The 16,659-nt window shown below is 41.4% G+C and overlaps 3 protein-coding genes across 4 annotated transcripts in view; 2 read left to right on the plus strand and 1 right to left on the minus strand.

Moving 5' to 3' along the window:
- Nucleotides 1–288: 288 nt before the first annotated feature.
- On the plus strand, nt 289–3,604 carry dcph1 (damage control phosphatase 1). Its single transcript, XM_029496643.1, has 5 exons — nt 289–580; nt 861–966; nt 1,076–1,317; nt 1,643–1,808; nt 2,001–3,604. Exons 1-5 carry the CDS (start codon nt 522–524, stop codon nt 2,775–2,777), a joined length of 1,350 nt encoding a protein of 449 aa, XP_029352503.1. The 5' UTR covers nt 289–521; the 3' UTR covers nt 2,778–3,604.
- A 754-nt stretch (nt 3,605–4,358) lies between these two features.
- esr1 (estrogen receptor 1) lies at nt 4,359–13,159 on the plus strand. 2 transcript variants are annotated; one of them, XM_029495798.1, is made up of 9 exons: nt 4,359–5,224; nt 5,601–6,232; nt 7,151–7,365; nt 8,044–8,160; nt 8,727–8,908; nt 9,016–9,169; nt 10,600–10,738; nt 11,526–11,659; nt 12,214–12,401. In XM_029495798.1, the coding sequence occupies exons 2-9, from the start codon at nt 5,796–5,798 to the stop codon at nt 12,399–12,401; spliced, it is 1,566 nt and encodes a 521-aa protein (XP_029351658.1). In that variant the 5' UTR covers nt 4,359–5,224; nt 5,601–5,795. The 2 variants fall into 2 exon arrangements, with proteins under 2 accessions (XP_029351658.1, XP_029351656.1); XM_029495796.1 differs by lacking the exon at nt 4,359–5,224 and adding an exon at nt 12,856–13,159 and having other exon boundaries at nt 5,796–6,232; nt 12,214–12,397.
- A 1,292-nt stretch (nt 13,160–14,451) lies between these two features.
- The window catches only part of syne1a (spectrin repeat containing, nuclear envelope 1a), a 115,748-nt gene continuing 113,540 nt past the window's right edge, over nt 14,452–16,659 (minus strand). Inside the window, exon 143 of the mRNA XM_029497094.1 lies at nt 14,452–15,872. Within this exon, the coding sequence (XP_029352954.1) occupies nt 15,593–15,872 (280 nt within the window). The 3' untranslated portion in view covers nt 14,452–15,592. The remainder of the gene's footprint in view (nt 15,873–16,659) is intronic.

The raw sequence follows: 16,659 nt of genomic DNA on the forward strand, positions 1-16,659 counted from the left end.
GGGTGGGGGGGGGCAAGGGTTGATAGGGCAAATCAATGTTTCCATGGCGACCGTCGCTCTAGACAACGAGGGATGCTTGGGGAGCTGTAGTCAATGCGCATGCCCGGCGCAATGCAGCAGTCTGTGGTCCACCACAGAGGACCTACTCTTTAACCCTTTCACTGTCAGAAAATTAAAGTCGGGCTAACGCGGAGAAAACGGCATTTTTCAACATAGTTCCGTAAACCAGATGCCATCGCTGCAGTATACATGCTGGCCTCTGGATGATAGCATCGTGTCCTGAATAAAATGTTCTACAGCGAACCAGGGAAGACACGAAAACCTATGAAATATTTGTCTGCAGAAACGGAGAAAGTTGCGCTTGATGCTGTCAGTTACACTGCGCCACAGTAACAGAAAAATAAAGTTTTTTTTTCCGCCACCATCATCAGGCCCCAAAACAGACCCTCCTGCACTTTGCTGCTGTTCCGGAAACTGTGTCGATAAAGTTTTAACTCGGACTGTCCGTCAGCGCTACAAACATGGCGGCCGAGCTAGCTGTGCACAGACTTCCTCCTCCGCTGTCTGCCAAAGTGGTTGGGTATGTTCACATCTCAGTCAACTGCTTTATCTCCTCGTTAACACGTTTGTTAAGATACAACGCTGTGTACATACGTGTGTGTGTGTATATAACCGTTGTCTTCAAACTAGCTGTAGCATTAGCTCGATGCTAACAGGCTCATTAAACTTAAAAGCACACATTCGTTAACGGCTGTTTGCAATTAGCATTTTATTTTCTGTTGAAATGTTTTCGGAGTAATTTAGCTGATTCACCGGTGCACGCACCTGCTCGTGTTTACATGATTACATATTCTCTGCAGGTCGTTTGCTTATTTGACTGTAAAAGACAGATTGCCGACCATCCTGACTAAAGTTATAGACACAATTCACCGCAACAAAAACAAGTTCTTTGAAGAATATGGAGAGGTAAGAATGATTTTCAATCCAGTACAACCCCCAGTTTCTTTATTCTATTACTTCTGAGGAGGCGCTTGTAGTGATTTGAATTTGATCTTGTGTCTCTCATTTCATGCAGGAGGGCATCCAGGCAGAGAAGCAAACAATATCTCTGCTGTCTAAGCTGAGGAATGAGCTGCAAACTGATAAACCAGTACTAGCCCTGACAGATGGCCTGCCAGACACAGAGTCCTGGAACCAGTACCTGCAGAGACACCAGGGATCGGAGGGAGACCAGGAGTCTGTCAGCTGGTTTAAGTCTACGTGGCTTTATGTGGAGTGCTACATGTATCGTAGGATACAGGAGGCCCTCTGGCTCAAGTGAGAGGCAGTTTATATCTTTTTAAAGGGATCTGTTGCTGCCCCAGTCCATACTTTTGACTATACTTAGTCAAAGTATAGTCTGCAAAGTCATGGTACTTTTAGATCAGGCAAATAATCAAGATCTACTTTCACTCACCTCCGTCCTGAAGTGATTATTGGAACATCTGTCATAGTAATTTCTTTATATTGTTACTTAACACTGCGAAATTAAGTGACATCATAATCCTTACCATAAGAATTCTTAAAGTGTTTGTTGCCAAGCCTTAGAATAACTTAATTTAAGCTTCCTCCAGTCATAATCTTATATCTGTTTTTGTTGCAGCCCTCCCATCAGTGACTATGATGTCTTCAGTGAAGGAAAGACTCAGAGCTTTTTTGAGTCTCAGCAGGCTGTAATTACTTTATGTACACACTTGGAGAACATAAAGGAAAGAATGCAAGAGCTGTCAAAGAATCAATTACTTGAGCATTTCAACAAACTACTGCAGGTCAGTATCTTCAATACCCTCTTTAGTGAGTTTAAATGTGTAATGCCCCAGAATTATGGTGTATTATTAAGTGAAGTATGTAGAATGTGACACTCTAAAGCACAATTTTAAGTAAAGTAAATATGTTTGACAGCTATGTCTTTCAAAATGATAATGACTGGGCACTCATGTTTAGTATTTGACTCTTCCTAGGTTTCTCTGTGGGGGAATAAATGTGACCTGTCCATCTCTGCTGGTCAGGATAACTCACAGAAGATTAGTCCAATAGATTCCCTCAGAAGCCTTCAGCCTTTCATCTTGGTGGATGACTCTAACATGGTATGGTCAACTCTTATTTCGGCCCAGACACTAGGACAGTCAGGGAAAATCACAACAGGAAGAGTGGACATTGTACTAGACAATGCTGGCTTTGAGTTGGTCACTGACTTAGTCCTAGCAGATTTCCTGATCTCATCTGGCCTCACACGTGAGATCCATTTTCACGGCAAATCCTTCCCATGGTTTGTCTCTGACGTCACAGCTAAGGATTTTCATTGGACCATCCGGCAAACAATGGCAGCCAATCATAAGTGGATGTCCAAGAGTGGTTTTGAGTGGCAGAATTACATGAAGGAGGGTGTGTGGTCCTATCATGACCATCCTTTCTGGACACAGCCCCATGAATTCTGTGACATGGCAACAGATGCTCCTGACCTGTATGCAACCCTGCAGGGAGCAGATCTTGTGCTGTTTAAAGGTGATCTGAACTACAGGAAGCTGACTGGGGACAGGGACTGGAACCACATGGTGGGTTTTGATTGTGCACTTCGAGGTTTTGGGCCTACGCCACTGTGTAGCCTGAGGACTCTAAAGGCCAACGTTCAGGTCGGTCTGCAGCCAGGCCAAGGAGAAAAGCTCACCTCCCAAGATCCAGACTGGATGACCAGTGGCAAGTATGCTATCATTCAGTTCCACAGCACAAAGTCATAGAGATGTGCATTGATAAGAAGTATCACACAGAAGATACCTTTAAGCCATAAGACCATTAAATTATAAGAATTTGTTAAATGCTTCCTCGTTCTCAGTCAGCACTTTGTCATCTTTGATACAGAAATGCACGGCAACAGAAATATAAACTTTTTTTTCATATTTCTTGTACTGTAAATGTTAGCACTTTTGAATCTAAATGTTTACTCATGATTTCATTAGATGTTTATGGTGATAAACTAATCCTCAGTGGTAACAAATCAAGGTTTCATTTTTAAATTATCAATAACTTGTGTGTTGTGCACAATGTATTAAGTCACAATGTTTACAGTCTAATGTAGATGCTGTTAACAATTATTGAGTTGAAACTGAGTAAGAATTGGGCACGAATCGCAATCTAAGAGCAGCTTCTCTTTAGGCTTTGCATGTACATGAGGAGAGTGATGAATGATGTAATTTACAGATAGTTTTGCTTTAATAGCGCTCAGGTTGTTTTGCAATTTCTCTCAATGTCATTGATATGCATGTATCAAAACATGCTGACAGCTATTGAAATTTGATAGAGCATCATGTTCAGTTAAAAAGCAAACTGTTATTGGGGTCGACTGTTATTGTGCCATTCTAACAACAACGGTGACCACATTAACTTGTTCTGCTTTAAATGGAAACCCCTACATCAGTATCTTGATTAGATAGAAATGATTCCTCTGTGCGCGTTATTTCATCTAAAACCTCTGTTTCAGTACTTATGTGGTGTTAACTGGCTTCTTCTCAGTACTGGTGGAAGTTTGAGTCATGAGTTTAATGATTTAATAAAGAACTGTACCGTGTGTGATCTTTTTTTTTTCCCTCAGTTTTATATCACAGGCATGAGAAATATAACATTGAGGCAATAATTTTCAACATTTTTTCTTAAACTCCTAAAAAGGGGCCTTTTAATCTAGGGGAAACATCCAGGAGGTTTATTCTCAGTCTACATTATATTGCAACAGTATTTTATTTATATTACATATTTAATATGTAGACAAATATAAAGATTGGCATCTGCACACACTAAGACAACCATTAGTTCCACTAAATGGAGTGGCAGTTTACGTTGATAGTAGTTACCTGTTGACCTTTCATATGCTTGGGGTCAGGTTAGACCCAGAAAAACAGCCAACAAAACAGCTGGAAATGTTCCAACATGTGTGTTATAATTCTCAATGAGCTGGTGAAATTGAATGGAATCATTCAGGCTACTGACATGCTTTGTGATCTGTTACGAAAATGAAGTCAATTACTGCAAGATGCGTCCTATTTTAGGTGATTTAGCAGTTTCATTTGTCAATCTTCATTTTCCTTTTTTCCTCATATAACTCTTCGTTTTATTCCAGGGGAAATGCAAAAAGAATATATATATATATATATATATCGTCATCATCAGGGCTACTTGTTTTCCACTTGACCTGACATGTCCTGAAAATTGTGCTGTTTACTCAAGAAAGATGTTGCGCAGAAGAGGGAAAATGAAGCTTCCATGCCAAGTTTTTTTTTTTTTTTTTTTTTTTGCGGTGGTTGTCAGTAGTTCTGTGATCATGTTAATGGAGATGGTTCTTTTTGTGTTCACTATGCACCTTAGCTCAAAGTATCAAAGACTCAATTTAATTTTTTTTGTTTGCCATGAGATACTATGAAAATTCAAGAACTTTTTAAATAGGTGTGAACATTTAGATAGATAGATTTTTATCCACATTTGTGCGAAATGGTTCCAATGTCCAATTGCTATTAATATGTGATGATAATCCCCGCATGTACTTTGTTATTCGAAGCAATTCAACTCACAAGGTTGTTTTTTTTACCTTGAAGCCTGAGCCCAAAACATACAAGGACTAAAAAGATCCCTGAAAATTACAAATGTGGAACTTGCTGGGGGAAAAAAAAAAGAGAAAGCATCGATTCCCTAAAACTTTATTTGCATAAATGCTCAGTCCCTTTGGTTGTTTGTATGTGGATGTTCTATTTCATCTTGACCTGATAAAGTAATAATTAACTGGTCCATATAGAGGTTCTCTGATCATCCTCATTTTTATGAAACACCAGCATTATTATTTGTCAATTTCTTTGTAAGCTTAAAAAAGAGAAATTTATGTTCCATAAGCTCTGTGTAAAATAAGTCCCCTTGTTTTGGATTCATTGTGAAATTATTGGCTGTCACAATGAGATTTGACCTCCTGGTCTGTTTGCTGTGTTAGGGTGACCTGGCACTTAAACACGTGATTATCGATTTGTCTGCATCTTTAATTTGTTTATCCTTTTTGAAACCTGTCCACTGTTCCCATTGTGTCCAATGAGCCCAGCCAGACGTCTTGAGTGTCAGAGACATGAGAAAAGCAAGCAGGAAAGGAGAGAGGGGACTCAAACCGTCCTAGTGTCTCACAACGGATATGAGGGTCGTCCATGTGTAACAGGTGAGTATGCAGAAAATAACTTCCTTTTTAGTCCTTCTGTTTGCAGTAATTTGATTTGGTATTGAGTTCTAGGTGTGTCCAAGAAGATGAGTGTGCAGTCTGATCAGCTCAACAAATTACAAATATTTGGAGAAGTTTATAAACAGCTTCCATTTTTTTTTCTCCACAATATCATCCATAACCAGTAACAGCTTTTCACGTTAGGACAAAGGGGAAGAAAGGAAAAAAAGAATATAGAGAGCTGTGGGAAGTTACCCCTCGTAAGGCTGTATTACAGGAAAAGAAGGGAAAGCTCTGTTGTCCCCCCCCCCCCAAAAAAAAAAAAAACAACCTGTTGGAGGCTGGGAGGAGTCTTTATTTTTTCTTCTTTTTGCAGCTTGGTGGGCGTGCGCTTGAGGCAGACGGAAAGGAGACTGGAAGAGGACTCTTGAAGTTATCTGACAGGCTTTATTGGAAAAAAGGAAAGACAGAGTGAGGAAAGAGGGGGAGCGACACTCATCTTCACTCCCCCCTCTCAGCAAATGGGAGAGCAAGTCTAAATCATGTTGCTTATCAGAGCTGTGGTGCTGTGATGTTGATCAGGCAGAGCCCAGCACAGAACAGACAGCCCTGTGGACCAGCACTCAGATCAAGGATTGGTCAAGCCTTGTCAAAGCTGGAGACCATCTCCTCTCCAAGCCTCTCGCCTCCACCGTGTGCCCCCCTCAGTGACATGTACCCTGAAGAGAGTCGCGGTTCTGAAGGGATAGCAACTGTGGACTTCCTGGAAGGAGCGTACGATTATGCCGCCCCCACCCCTGCTCCAACTCCTCTCTACTGCCACTCCACCACTGGCTTCTACTCTGCTCCTCTGGATGCTCACGGGCCACCCCCTGATGGCAGTCTTCAGTCTTTGGACAACGGGCCTACCAGTCCTCTTGTGTTTGTGCCCTCCAGTCCCCGACTCAGCCCCATAACGCACCCCCCCAGCAACCACTATTTGGAAACCACCTCAACACCCGTCTACAGGTGAGGGGATAGTTTCTTTGTCACCACAGTATGATGTGTGTCGGTTGTGTGTATCGAATCGACATGTTTGAATCATATTTTTATTTAATAGAATAATTAAATAAAATTGATTGTTTGGCTATCATCTCAACAGTGCTGCACCTGATTATTTGGTCAGTTTGTTTGGTGATAATGTAACTGATATGAGCAGTGCAGTCAAAATATCAGCTCTTAAGTTATTTTTTTAGTACAGCACAGTCTGATTTCTCTGTGCATGCACACTATGTTCAAATACAAATTAAAGTGAGATTCATTAAGGACTTTTTCTTTCTTAACAATAAATATGAAATATTTCTAAATATTTAAAATATTTGCTATTTTTTTTTATTCTATTACCTTTATTCTGTTTCCTGTGTAACTAGATTTCATATATTTAACTCATGAATTATGGTATTTATATCATTTTAGTAATCAAAATGCAAACAAATCATAATTATATAACAGCGTTGTTTTTTACACTCTTGCTTTATACAAAACATTGCCATTATCTCTATAGTAAGGATCAAGCTTTGCCCTGGTTTCTAATTCCAGAGATTAAGGACTTTGTCAAGGACCTTGAGAAAGGAACAATACGTAAGAAAAACAGAAGTACAGATTGTTTCCTGGCTCAGGTGGAAAATAGCACTCTGCTCTTGTCTCAGCCACTGTTAAATTTAAAGTCTTTGTGGTGAGAGGCAGAATTGATCTGTACTTTATGTTGACAAACTTTTTTTGAGAAGAGACATCTATAGCCTTTATTTCTGCACAAACTGTCCACCTGTATTTTAAACAAGATACCTTTTTTTTTTTAGGTCATTGTAGTGGCATGAGCTGGCTTAATTGTTATTTGTTTTTTTTAATAAGTTATTTTTCTTGGCTGATATCCATGCTGTGTTATAGGTCCAGTCAGCAGTCAGTATCCACAGAGGATCATTGTGGCAGCAGTGACAAGTCATACAGTGTGGGGGAGCCAGATGCTGGTCCTGGGCCTGCGGTGTATGAGATGGCTAAAGAGACGCGCTTCTGTGCTGTATGCAGTGACTATGCCTCTGGATATCACTATGGGGTGTGGTCCTGTGAGGGCTGCAAGGCCTTCTTCAAGAGGAGCATCCAGGGTAAAGTGTCTGCCTATGTTGTTTGTAACCAGTGGGCTTAAATCTGGTAAAGTGTTACATGTTTGTCTCACTCTGTCATGATTTAGTTTACATTTCATCATCTAATTTCATCCAAAATTTCCTAAAGCTTTAGTAATGAATTTTAGTCATCACAGCAAAGTGATCTTCAAAATGAATCATCTGGAAAATATCTGTAATAATGGGAATTAGAAATTTTGATGACCAGGCATGATGATTTAGAGTGAAACTTGTTTTGTAGGCTCTTAGTGCTGAAGTGAACTGCAGATAAGCGCAACATAGAGATAAGCCTTCAGACTGGAGTTTGGACTCTGCCATATAAAAGTGGATAGGAGGGCACTTAAATGTCATGAACTGTGATGTAAAACGTTGAGCCCTGAGAGCCATACATCTAACTGTACAACCTCCATGTTCCAGCAAAGCTTTGTCTATTGTCAGTGACTTAGTCATGTTGAAATGCTGCCTTGCAATGAAAGAGTAGTCCTGAAGAAATCAATGGGCTCCATGGCAATGACAAAGCCAAGATGCCACATAAAAATGTTCTCCATCTCAAATTCATTTAAAATGGGAATAGAGTGCTCCTGGCTAATAAATAAGCTAAATCTGAACTGAACACTGTAGAGAAAGACTTGAATTAATAGATTTTTTTTTCCATTTCAGGTCACAATGACTATATGTGCCCAGCAACCAATCAGTGCACTATTGACAGGAATCGGAGGAAGAGCTGCCAGGCCTGCCGTCTTAGGAAGTGTTATGAAGTTGGCATGATGAAAGGAGGTAGGTAGAAACACCAGCAAAGAGGTTATTTTTGTGATTTGAAGCAATTAATTAGTATATTGTGTGTTTGTGATCCACCACTAAATTTGGTTGTGTTCTTATTGGTTGTACTTGTTTCCTTTTTGAGTAAATCATGAAAGAAGTCCTTCATCTCTGGAACATTTTATTTTTGCTGATAGTTTTTTGTCAGGAAAATAAACTTCAGCTTTTATTTTTTAAACTAAGTTCTAAACTAATTACCATCCATAAATCACGACTGGTTTCAGAGAGAAATTGGCCCATGCTGGTGGAAGCAGATAAACTTGAGCCTAACTTTAACATGACCTTGAAATTATTTCCTCTTAAGGAGTATAAGTACTGATTAGCACACACCCACGTTTTTGTTTTCATACTTCTTGAATCACATAGGCATCCATACAAGCACTGCTGGTTTTATGGAAAAAACAGGATATAGAGGAGTGAGTGGTTTTGAGAGAAAAGCCAGAGGAATGAAAGTTTGGGAGGTTGTATGTGATCATGCTGTCTGTGCACGTTAGTTTGTAATAAGCCTTTGCTGTTGCAATAAGGTATGCGTAAAGATCGTGGCCGTGCTTTACGGCCTGACAAACGGCGTGGTGGGACAAGTGACAGAGAAAAGATCTCTAAGGACCTGGAGCACAGAACGGCACCTCTCCGGGAGGGCAGGAAACATGGCAACGGCAGCATGAGAGGAGGGAAATCATCAGCCAGCGGCATGCCGCCTGACCAGGTGTTGACATTATTTTTGAAATACCCTTTTGATATGAAAGTGGCCCTACACAGACCAAATTTCTCAGTGGTTGAGAATTGTTTGTTGTATATCTGCTGCTTCTCTAGGTGCTTCTCCTGCTCCAGGGTGCCGAGCCCCCGATACTGTGCTCCCGTCAGAAACTGAGCCGACCCTACACTGAGGTCACTATGATGACCCTGCTCACCAACATGGCTGACAAGGAGCTGGTCCACATGATCGCCTGGGCGAAGAAGCTTCCAGGTACTGCTTAGAGGAAAATCTTCTTGATCCTTTTTCATCCTCCTAAGGTACTTGCTAACGTAGTTTAATTTCCTGCAGTGTGTTTTTAAGATGCATTTTTATCAGATTTTAATGAAATTGCATCCGAACCAGGTGAAACTATCTAAACCCATCGCAGGATGTGCTTACTGGTTAAAATAAGACTAATCTGATCTGATCTGTGTTTTGGTGCTTTACCAAGTAACATTTGCACTACATGCAGCATGTGAGGGAAAGAAAGTACTATAAGATATTATAATAATGATGATAACTAGTCAGCAACTGAATAGAAAAATGCACAAATGAGTAAGTGTGAGGTCGAATTGTCAGCCCTCTTGAACAGTACGCAGCAGGTCCTGAACACTCTCTGCTCTGGTAGCTAATATTATATATATATCTACCCTATGAGTTACTATGAATACAGGAAAAAATGCAGTCATTCCTAATCATCATCAGCTCTGAATGGCTGTAATATCCTTCAGTATGATTTAATCTTTTGTGGTTATGGCCGATAATTGATGGGAAACTAGAGGATAGTCTGAAATGTCCAAACAGTTGGCTCCAGGCGAGCTCATGTCTGTTTTGGAGAGATATTTAGGAATGCTTTCCCTGCAAGAAGATCGATGTGGGCAGCTGCAAAATGTGAGTCAGGTCTGCTGGAGCATCATGACATTTATGACATGTCTCAACTAAATGAAGAGATGTATTCAAAGCTTAGAAACAGTGTCTTCCTTAAACATTCAGATGTTCAGATGTCATGTGTAACAAGGTGCAGGCTGTTGATTGTTGTCTGTTTGACTGCTCGGGCAACAGCAAGGTGATGGGAGACCTTTATCGTAGATGCACACATTGGCACCCACCCACACATACAAATGCAGAGCCATTATAGTGATTACAGTCATCATCTTTGAGAGGATTGTTTAGCCAATCTGCTGGCACCCCATAGAGCATAAATGCTGTATAAGACACATCGCACTTTTACACACACGTACACACACACACACACACACACTTACTTACTTACAAAAACCCTGACAGGCCTTCTAAGTGAGTAAATCCTGATTTTGAGGTATTATAACCGTGTGTGTCACTAAAAGCCTGAAGGCACACAGTTTTAATTGCGAAGGGTCCCAAACAGGGTCTGTAGGGGGACAATGGGAGCGAATTGGCTGTAATTACATATGAATTGAAACAGCTGAGTACCAATGATAAGGCTTCGTATGACAGCGGAGAGATTGCAGATGGTTTTGTTTAGCTGTATTTCTCTGTCAGAAAACAAGAGCTTGCATATTGTTGTATTTACGAGTTGGGTGAAGAGCCACAGAAATGGCTGAGCTCTGGGACCATGTTGCCTCCATACCGCGGCCCTTTCTCTGCTTTTTTTTGAACACTTCGTATGTGTCATTTTCCAGGTTTCCTGCAGCTCTCCCTTCATGACCAGGTGCAGCTGCTGGAGAGCTCGTGGTTGGAGGTGCTGATGATCGGGCTCATCTGGAGGTCCATCCACTACCCAGGAAAGCTCATCTTTGCACAGGATCTCATACTGGACAGGTAGAGAGGAATATTCCCTTACTTCTCTGTGACATGCACCTTCTTTAGTTTTGTGTCCCTCTCCTCACTTTTCCTCCTATTTCTCCATCTATCTCTCACTCTCAAACAGATGTTAAGAGTGATACATCAGCATTGTAGATTCTCCTTTTCACACCTTGCCAGCCTTTGTGCCATCCCGACACATCCTTCATACAGCGAAAGACTAATTACATGCTCCCCATGGAGAGGAGAGCAGCCTCTCCCTAGAACCCAAAATACCCCATAATCATTACGGTGCTGAGCCGCCAAGCAGGACAGATTTAATCAAAGCTTCAATGCAAGGAATGATGGAAAAAGGAGAACAACAGAGAGAGATGATGGTGAAGGAGACAGAGATGCAGGGAGACAGAGCTGTTTTCGGTTTTGCAGGCACAGCCTGTTCCCTCCAATTCCTCCCCTGGTCAAAGTAAACAAGCTTGCCATACTACACTATCTACCTCAGAGGGAGAGGGATGGGAGGCTCATGCAGACAGACAGAGCTCTTAACATCTGATATGCCTGATGGTCCCATTTGATACTGTGAAGCGTGGTCCCCATGTGAGTGTCCTCACCGATTGGACATGACTTAAATGCTGTTGGTCACGATGGAAAAATTCCATCTTGTGCTCTAACCGCTGGAAATGATCCGTCTTTCCATCACTTGTTGCTGTTTATCTGTCCATTTTAGATTTAGATTTAAATTCTTTTCATTAATGTGTGTTTTAAATACTAAAGAATTCATCATGTTTTCTCTCACTCTGGCCTCCAGGAATGAAGGCGACTGTGTTGAGGGCATGGCTGAGATCTTCGACATGCTGCTGGCCACTGCTTCCCGCTTCCGCATGCTCAAACTCAAACCTGAGGAGTTCGTCTGTCTTAAAGCTATCATCTTGCTCAACTCTGGTGAGGAAATGTGTGTCTGTATTCACAGCGTCAACCACTTTCTTGTGAAACAGTTTCTGAGGAAAATTAGATGAAACTTAGCATCCAGAAATACAGACAGTGGGCAGCATTTATCTTTTTATTTGTATGCACATCACTCCACAGATTTCTGCTTCTGTTCCGCTGAACACATTTTGCCCCGCTTTAAACTAAACCCACAGAGGTGTAGCTCTGAGTGCTGGTCAGGCTCATCAGGTTAGGAGTGCTCAGGAAAGGGTTGCAGTGTCAATATACCAATAACAGTTTCCATGACAACATGAGAAAGGTCAGAGGGCTTTATTTGTCCTAGAGATTGAGATGTACGAGAAACTGAGTCACCTGAAATACCAATGTGATGACGTTACTGGTACAGCTGCTTGAGCTGCGTGGACTTTCCATTACTGTGTGGATAATAATTTCCTGCTCGTGTGTGTGTGTGTCTGTCTGTCAGACCGTTTTTTTTCAAATAAAAGTAGCCTGTTTGTGTTTGGCAGTTTTGACAAGCATCTGTATGTGTTCACTTCTTCCTTTTTTAGGTTCCTTCTCTTTCTGCACCGGCACAATGCAGGCTCTACACAACAGCACGGCAGTACAGGACATGCTGGACACCATCACTGACACCCTCATACATCATATCAGCCGATCAGGATGCCCTGTTCAGCAGCAGTCGAGACGCCAGGCCCAGCTACTCCTCTTGCTCTCCCAAATCAGGCACATGAGGTGAAATTAAATCAGAAGAGGTCTTTTACTTTAAATCAATCATCCTGCTGTGATTTCTTAAGGAGGTAGCACCAACTATTGATTGGTTGACAGCCACAAATGAGTGGCTGTCAAGTGCTTAAAAGATAATTCTGGTGATATTCTGTGTTTCATTATTGTCAAAAAATCCTATGCAAGGGCCAAATCCAAGGTGAATTAAACTCTCCTATCTTTCTGAGTTTCATTTTGTCAGAAAGAGGCAGAACAGTGAAGGCTGAAAGGATTAGGAGTGCGTTTGCTCTCTTCTGACTGTAAAAAAATAGAATAACACTGTTTAAATTGTGCTTTAATTGGAGCTGCTAAAGCTGCTAAAGAAACTGATTAGGGATAAAACTGAGAGGTGCACAAGCAGACTGAAGCATCGCTCATTATTAAGCCACTCCAACTCCTCATCTCTCTTCTGTTAATGCTCCCTGCAGTAACAAAGGCATGGAGCACCTCTACAGCATGAAGTGCAAGAACAAAGTGCCTCTGTACGACCTGCTGCTGGAGATGCTGGATGCTCACCGCCTCCACAACCCCACAAGACCGACGCAGTCCTGGTTCCAGACTGGCGCAGAGCCCTCCATCACCAGCAACAGCAATAACACCAATGGCGGCTCCTCGTCAGCTGGGCCCAGCTCAGCACCCAGAGGCAGCCACGAGGGCCTGAGCAGAGCCCAGACAGGTCCAGCAGTCCTGCAGTATGGAGGAGCGCTGTCCGACTGCACACACGTCGTATGAGACCGAGCGGAAGTACATCTGAAGGTCATGTCGTTTGTATGAATGATGTTTGAAGTGCAGAATGAAAGTTTGGGAGCAAAAGATAGCAGCTGTATTGAAATTCACTTTATGAGATAATTATTTATAAACTTAAGTGATTTAGTGAGATGTTTTCCTTGCAAAGGTTCGATTTACTGCAGTCTGATCTTCAGTGCTGTTAATCTCGTATGCAGGTTATCTGTGATTTTGACCCCGTCTCTACCAGCTTTACTTCACCGCTTATTATTTCCAAAATGGCACTCTCTTACTGATGGTGATTTCAAATGATGAGCAGCTAATTTTTCTTTTATTTGCCTTGACCAAAGTGCACTTCCTGTTGGTTTTAATAGACTAATGGGCATTATTTTTACTTTTACATGTAAAGGAAGATCAAACCAACCCATTTTAAGAGGTTAACTGAGGTGCCATTTATTTACATCAGTGAGACTAAATATCAGTTACAGTGTCTCAGCACGTGCAATTTCAAACTTTGTATTTGGGAGAAAAAAAATCTGTAAATGTTGAAATAACATTTTTAACAGCTGTTCAACAGCAGCTGTTGACTTTTGAAATCTTACATATTTAAATTCCACAATGCTGATCATATAATGAAGGAAGACAAGTTTTTTTGGAGAGTTTTATGGGATAGTCACCTGATACAGCTTTTTGTGTACAGTGAGTTTATTATCTATGCTTACAATCTGAATGTTTTTGTTTTGTGTGTGTGCATGTGCATGTGTGTGAGATGAAGAAGTTGAAAGTATCCATTAACGGCTGCAATGTGATTTGATGCATAGGTATATGTAAAAACTGTTACCAGTTACTGTTCATCCACTAATTCAGTGATTTCATTGAGTTTGACTGGATTTAGACCCCCAGAGTCAGAGTGATGTCGTTAAACATCTTGTTTCAGGTTGGCTAACAGTCCAAAACTTAAGTATTCAACTTTCAGCTCTCGGATCTTTCTTCGGGTTTTTTCACTCCCGTCGCTCTCGCGTGCCGGTCGACTTCATCTAAACTCTTCTGATCTGTGAACACGATCACAGTTCAGATGCTACAATCAGGTTAGTGAAAGTTTAGTGAAATTAGGTGTCCGTGACTTTCTTCATTTGTCTTGTTTACTCTGTGCCACTTAATCGGTTTTGGCCACTTCAGTGTAAATCCAGTCAAACCTCATTTGTTTATTGTGCATGCAAATAATAATAATAATAAAAAGAAATAAATTGGGAAAAGATTGCTCATCACTGTTTCACCTGAGTTTATATTCCAAATGAGCACACAGAAGTCATTATTTCATGTTTTTATTATTTGCAAAGAGGGTATTCTTCATGAAGGTGGCATTAGCAAACTGTACATACATAAATAACCATTTTCATATTTCATTTTTTACAGATTCTGTTTCAACACTGCAGTGATTCTGATGGCTCATCACTGCAGAATAATTCGTGCAGTTATTACAAAGCACACTATTTATATAATGTTACAGCCATCCACTAAAACACTACCAGTGATTGTTTGGCTTTCTTAAAAGCTGGGGACTTTCAAGTGCATGCACAAACAGAAAGATAAAAAAATATCTGACGGTATTCAAAGGCATTTCAGCTATACTATACAAATCAGTTGAAGTTTTTTAAACGAGAGCTCATATCTTGGCTCCAATTGATTAAATACTTAAATTAAAGACAGGAATACAAGCCTTGGCTTTTGGGGATAGAAGTCGGCCATCGTGGCTGGACGGCTTCAGTGCAGTACCTTCGACAGTGCTCATGTTAGTGCTATATGTTCAGATTTTAGTCACTTCAAGACTTCGTTTCAAAAATCAAGCGGTTTCTTTTGAAAAACACAATGCTACATCCTCCGGTTGAGTTTTGTTTCTGTGCTTTCAGAGAGAAACTCTTCACTTCAAAGACTGAATGATTGCTACTCAAACTGCACGTCTACTCTACTTGTAACGGGTACAACATCCCACACTGGTGGTGCTTTAGCTCCAGCAATACTAAGAGTCTATGAACTGATAGAACACTAAATAAATAGTAGCAGCACTGAATGGACAAAAAGCACGGTCGACTTTGGCTCCCAACATAGAGTATATAAATAGTGCTTTGTTTTCATTGATTTCACTGGTTTCTTCAGAAACCTTAAAAAATAATATATACATTTAAGTTAAAACAATGAAACATTTGGATTGGGAGGTGGGGGCTCTCCAAATCAGGGTGCGTTCAGCCTGGAGGTTTAGGGTTTAAAGGGTTAAGGTGATTTCAAGAGAGCGGATGTGCAATGTTAGTGAGGGACGTCTTCATATCACCTCTGAATCACTTCATAATGTGTGAGTCTGTAGCTTTAGGGCACAGGGTGAAGAGGAAACATTCACAGGAGTCAGTGGAGTCCTTGGCAAAGCAGCAGATGTTCAGCTCCTCATATGGGCGGAGGTCCGTTGGTGTAGCGCAGCATTGGATGGAAGGAGCGAGCAAAGTTGTTGGCGTGGTGGCAGCTGTAGTCCTCCTCAGTCATGGGCACCAGACAGGCCAGGCCGATGAGGAGCAGGAGGAGCAGCTGGACGGGGAGTGCAGCCCTGAGGACTCGCAGCAGGAAGGATTGGCCCTTCGACGAGGAGGAGGACGTTGATGTGGAGACGATGTCCGGAAGGTCAGAACGGGAGGAAACGCAGCCAGCGGCGCCTGGTGATCTGCTCCGGCTACAGGAAGACACGGACACGAGTTAAACAGAGCCGAGGAACAACACAAGCTCGGTAGTATTTGCAAGTCATAGTTTGTTTGTGAAAACTAAAAATTGTGGTTTCTGCATTTATCAATCCTTTCCTCAGTGCTCCAACATCCCAGGCCTAAATCAGAAATGTACGATGACTAAAAACTATTTCTGCTCGATCAAAAGTTTTTTTTTTTTTGTGACATTTGGGATTTAGGGAGCCAAGATGAACATTTCACTGTTAGAATTTAGACCAAATGATTCACTGAAAAGGAGAATAAAGTAAATCCAGGAATTCTGATTAAGTAGTTCAAAACAAACATGTTTGCAAATACTATTTTACCATTGGTGAGGATAAATAATTAACAGGAAGAAAAGCAAAAACAGAAGAATGCGGCAAATAGACGGAGATCCAGCAGGAGAGACACAAAGTGGAACACAGACAAAAGGTGTACAGGAGACCTGCATAAACACAAACAGCCACAAACACACACAAAAAACTGAACAGCTAGTGTTTGTAAGTAGCCAGCTGTCTCATTTGGGGGGGGTTCCTCTGGATTTAGAGCCGAGTGTGTGAGAGTTCAATGCCACGTCTCATTCCTCACAAAAGCCAAATGCCTCTCTGGAGATTTCCACTGTTAAAGCCAAGACTGCAGCGGGGAACAGCTTGTTCTTACTGCGACTCATCCTCACACAGGATGAAAGAGGGTCAGGCGCACACGCCAACACCCTGCAGTCGCTCACTCTGCAGCCAGTTTCATTCAGTCCTGCTGCAT

This window comes from Echeneis naucrates, chromosome 24 (genome assembly GCF_900963305.1).
Source record: "Echeneis naucrates chromosome 24, fEcheNa1.1, whole genome shotgun sequence".
Lineage (NCBI taxonomy): Eukaryota > Metazoa > Chordata > Actinopteri > Carangiformes > Echeneidae > Echeneis > Echeneis naucrates.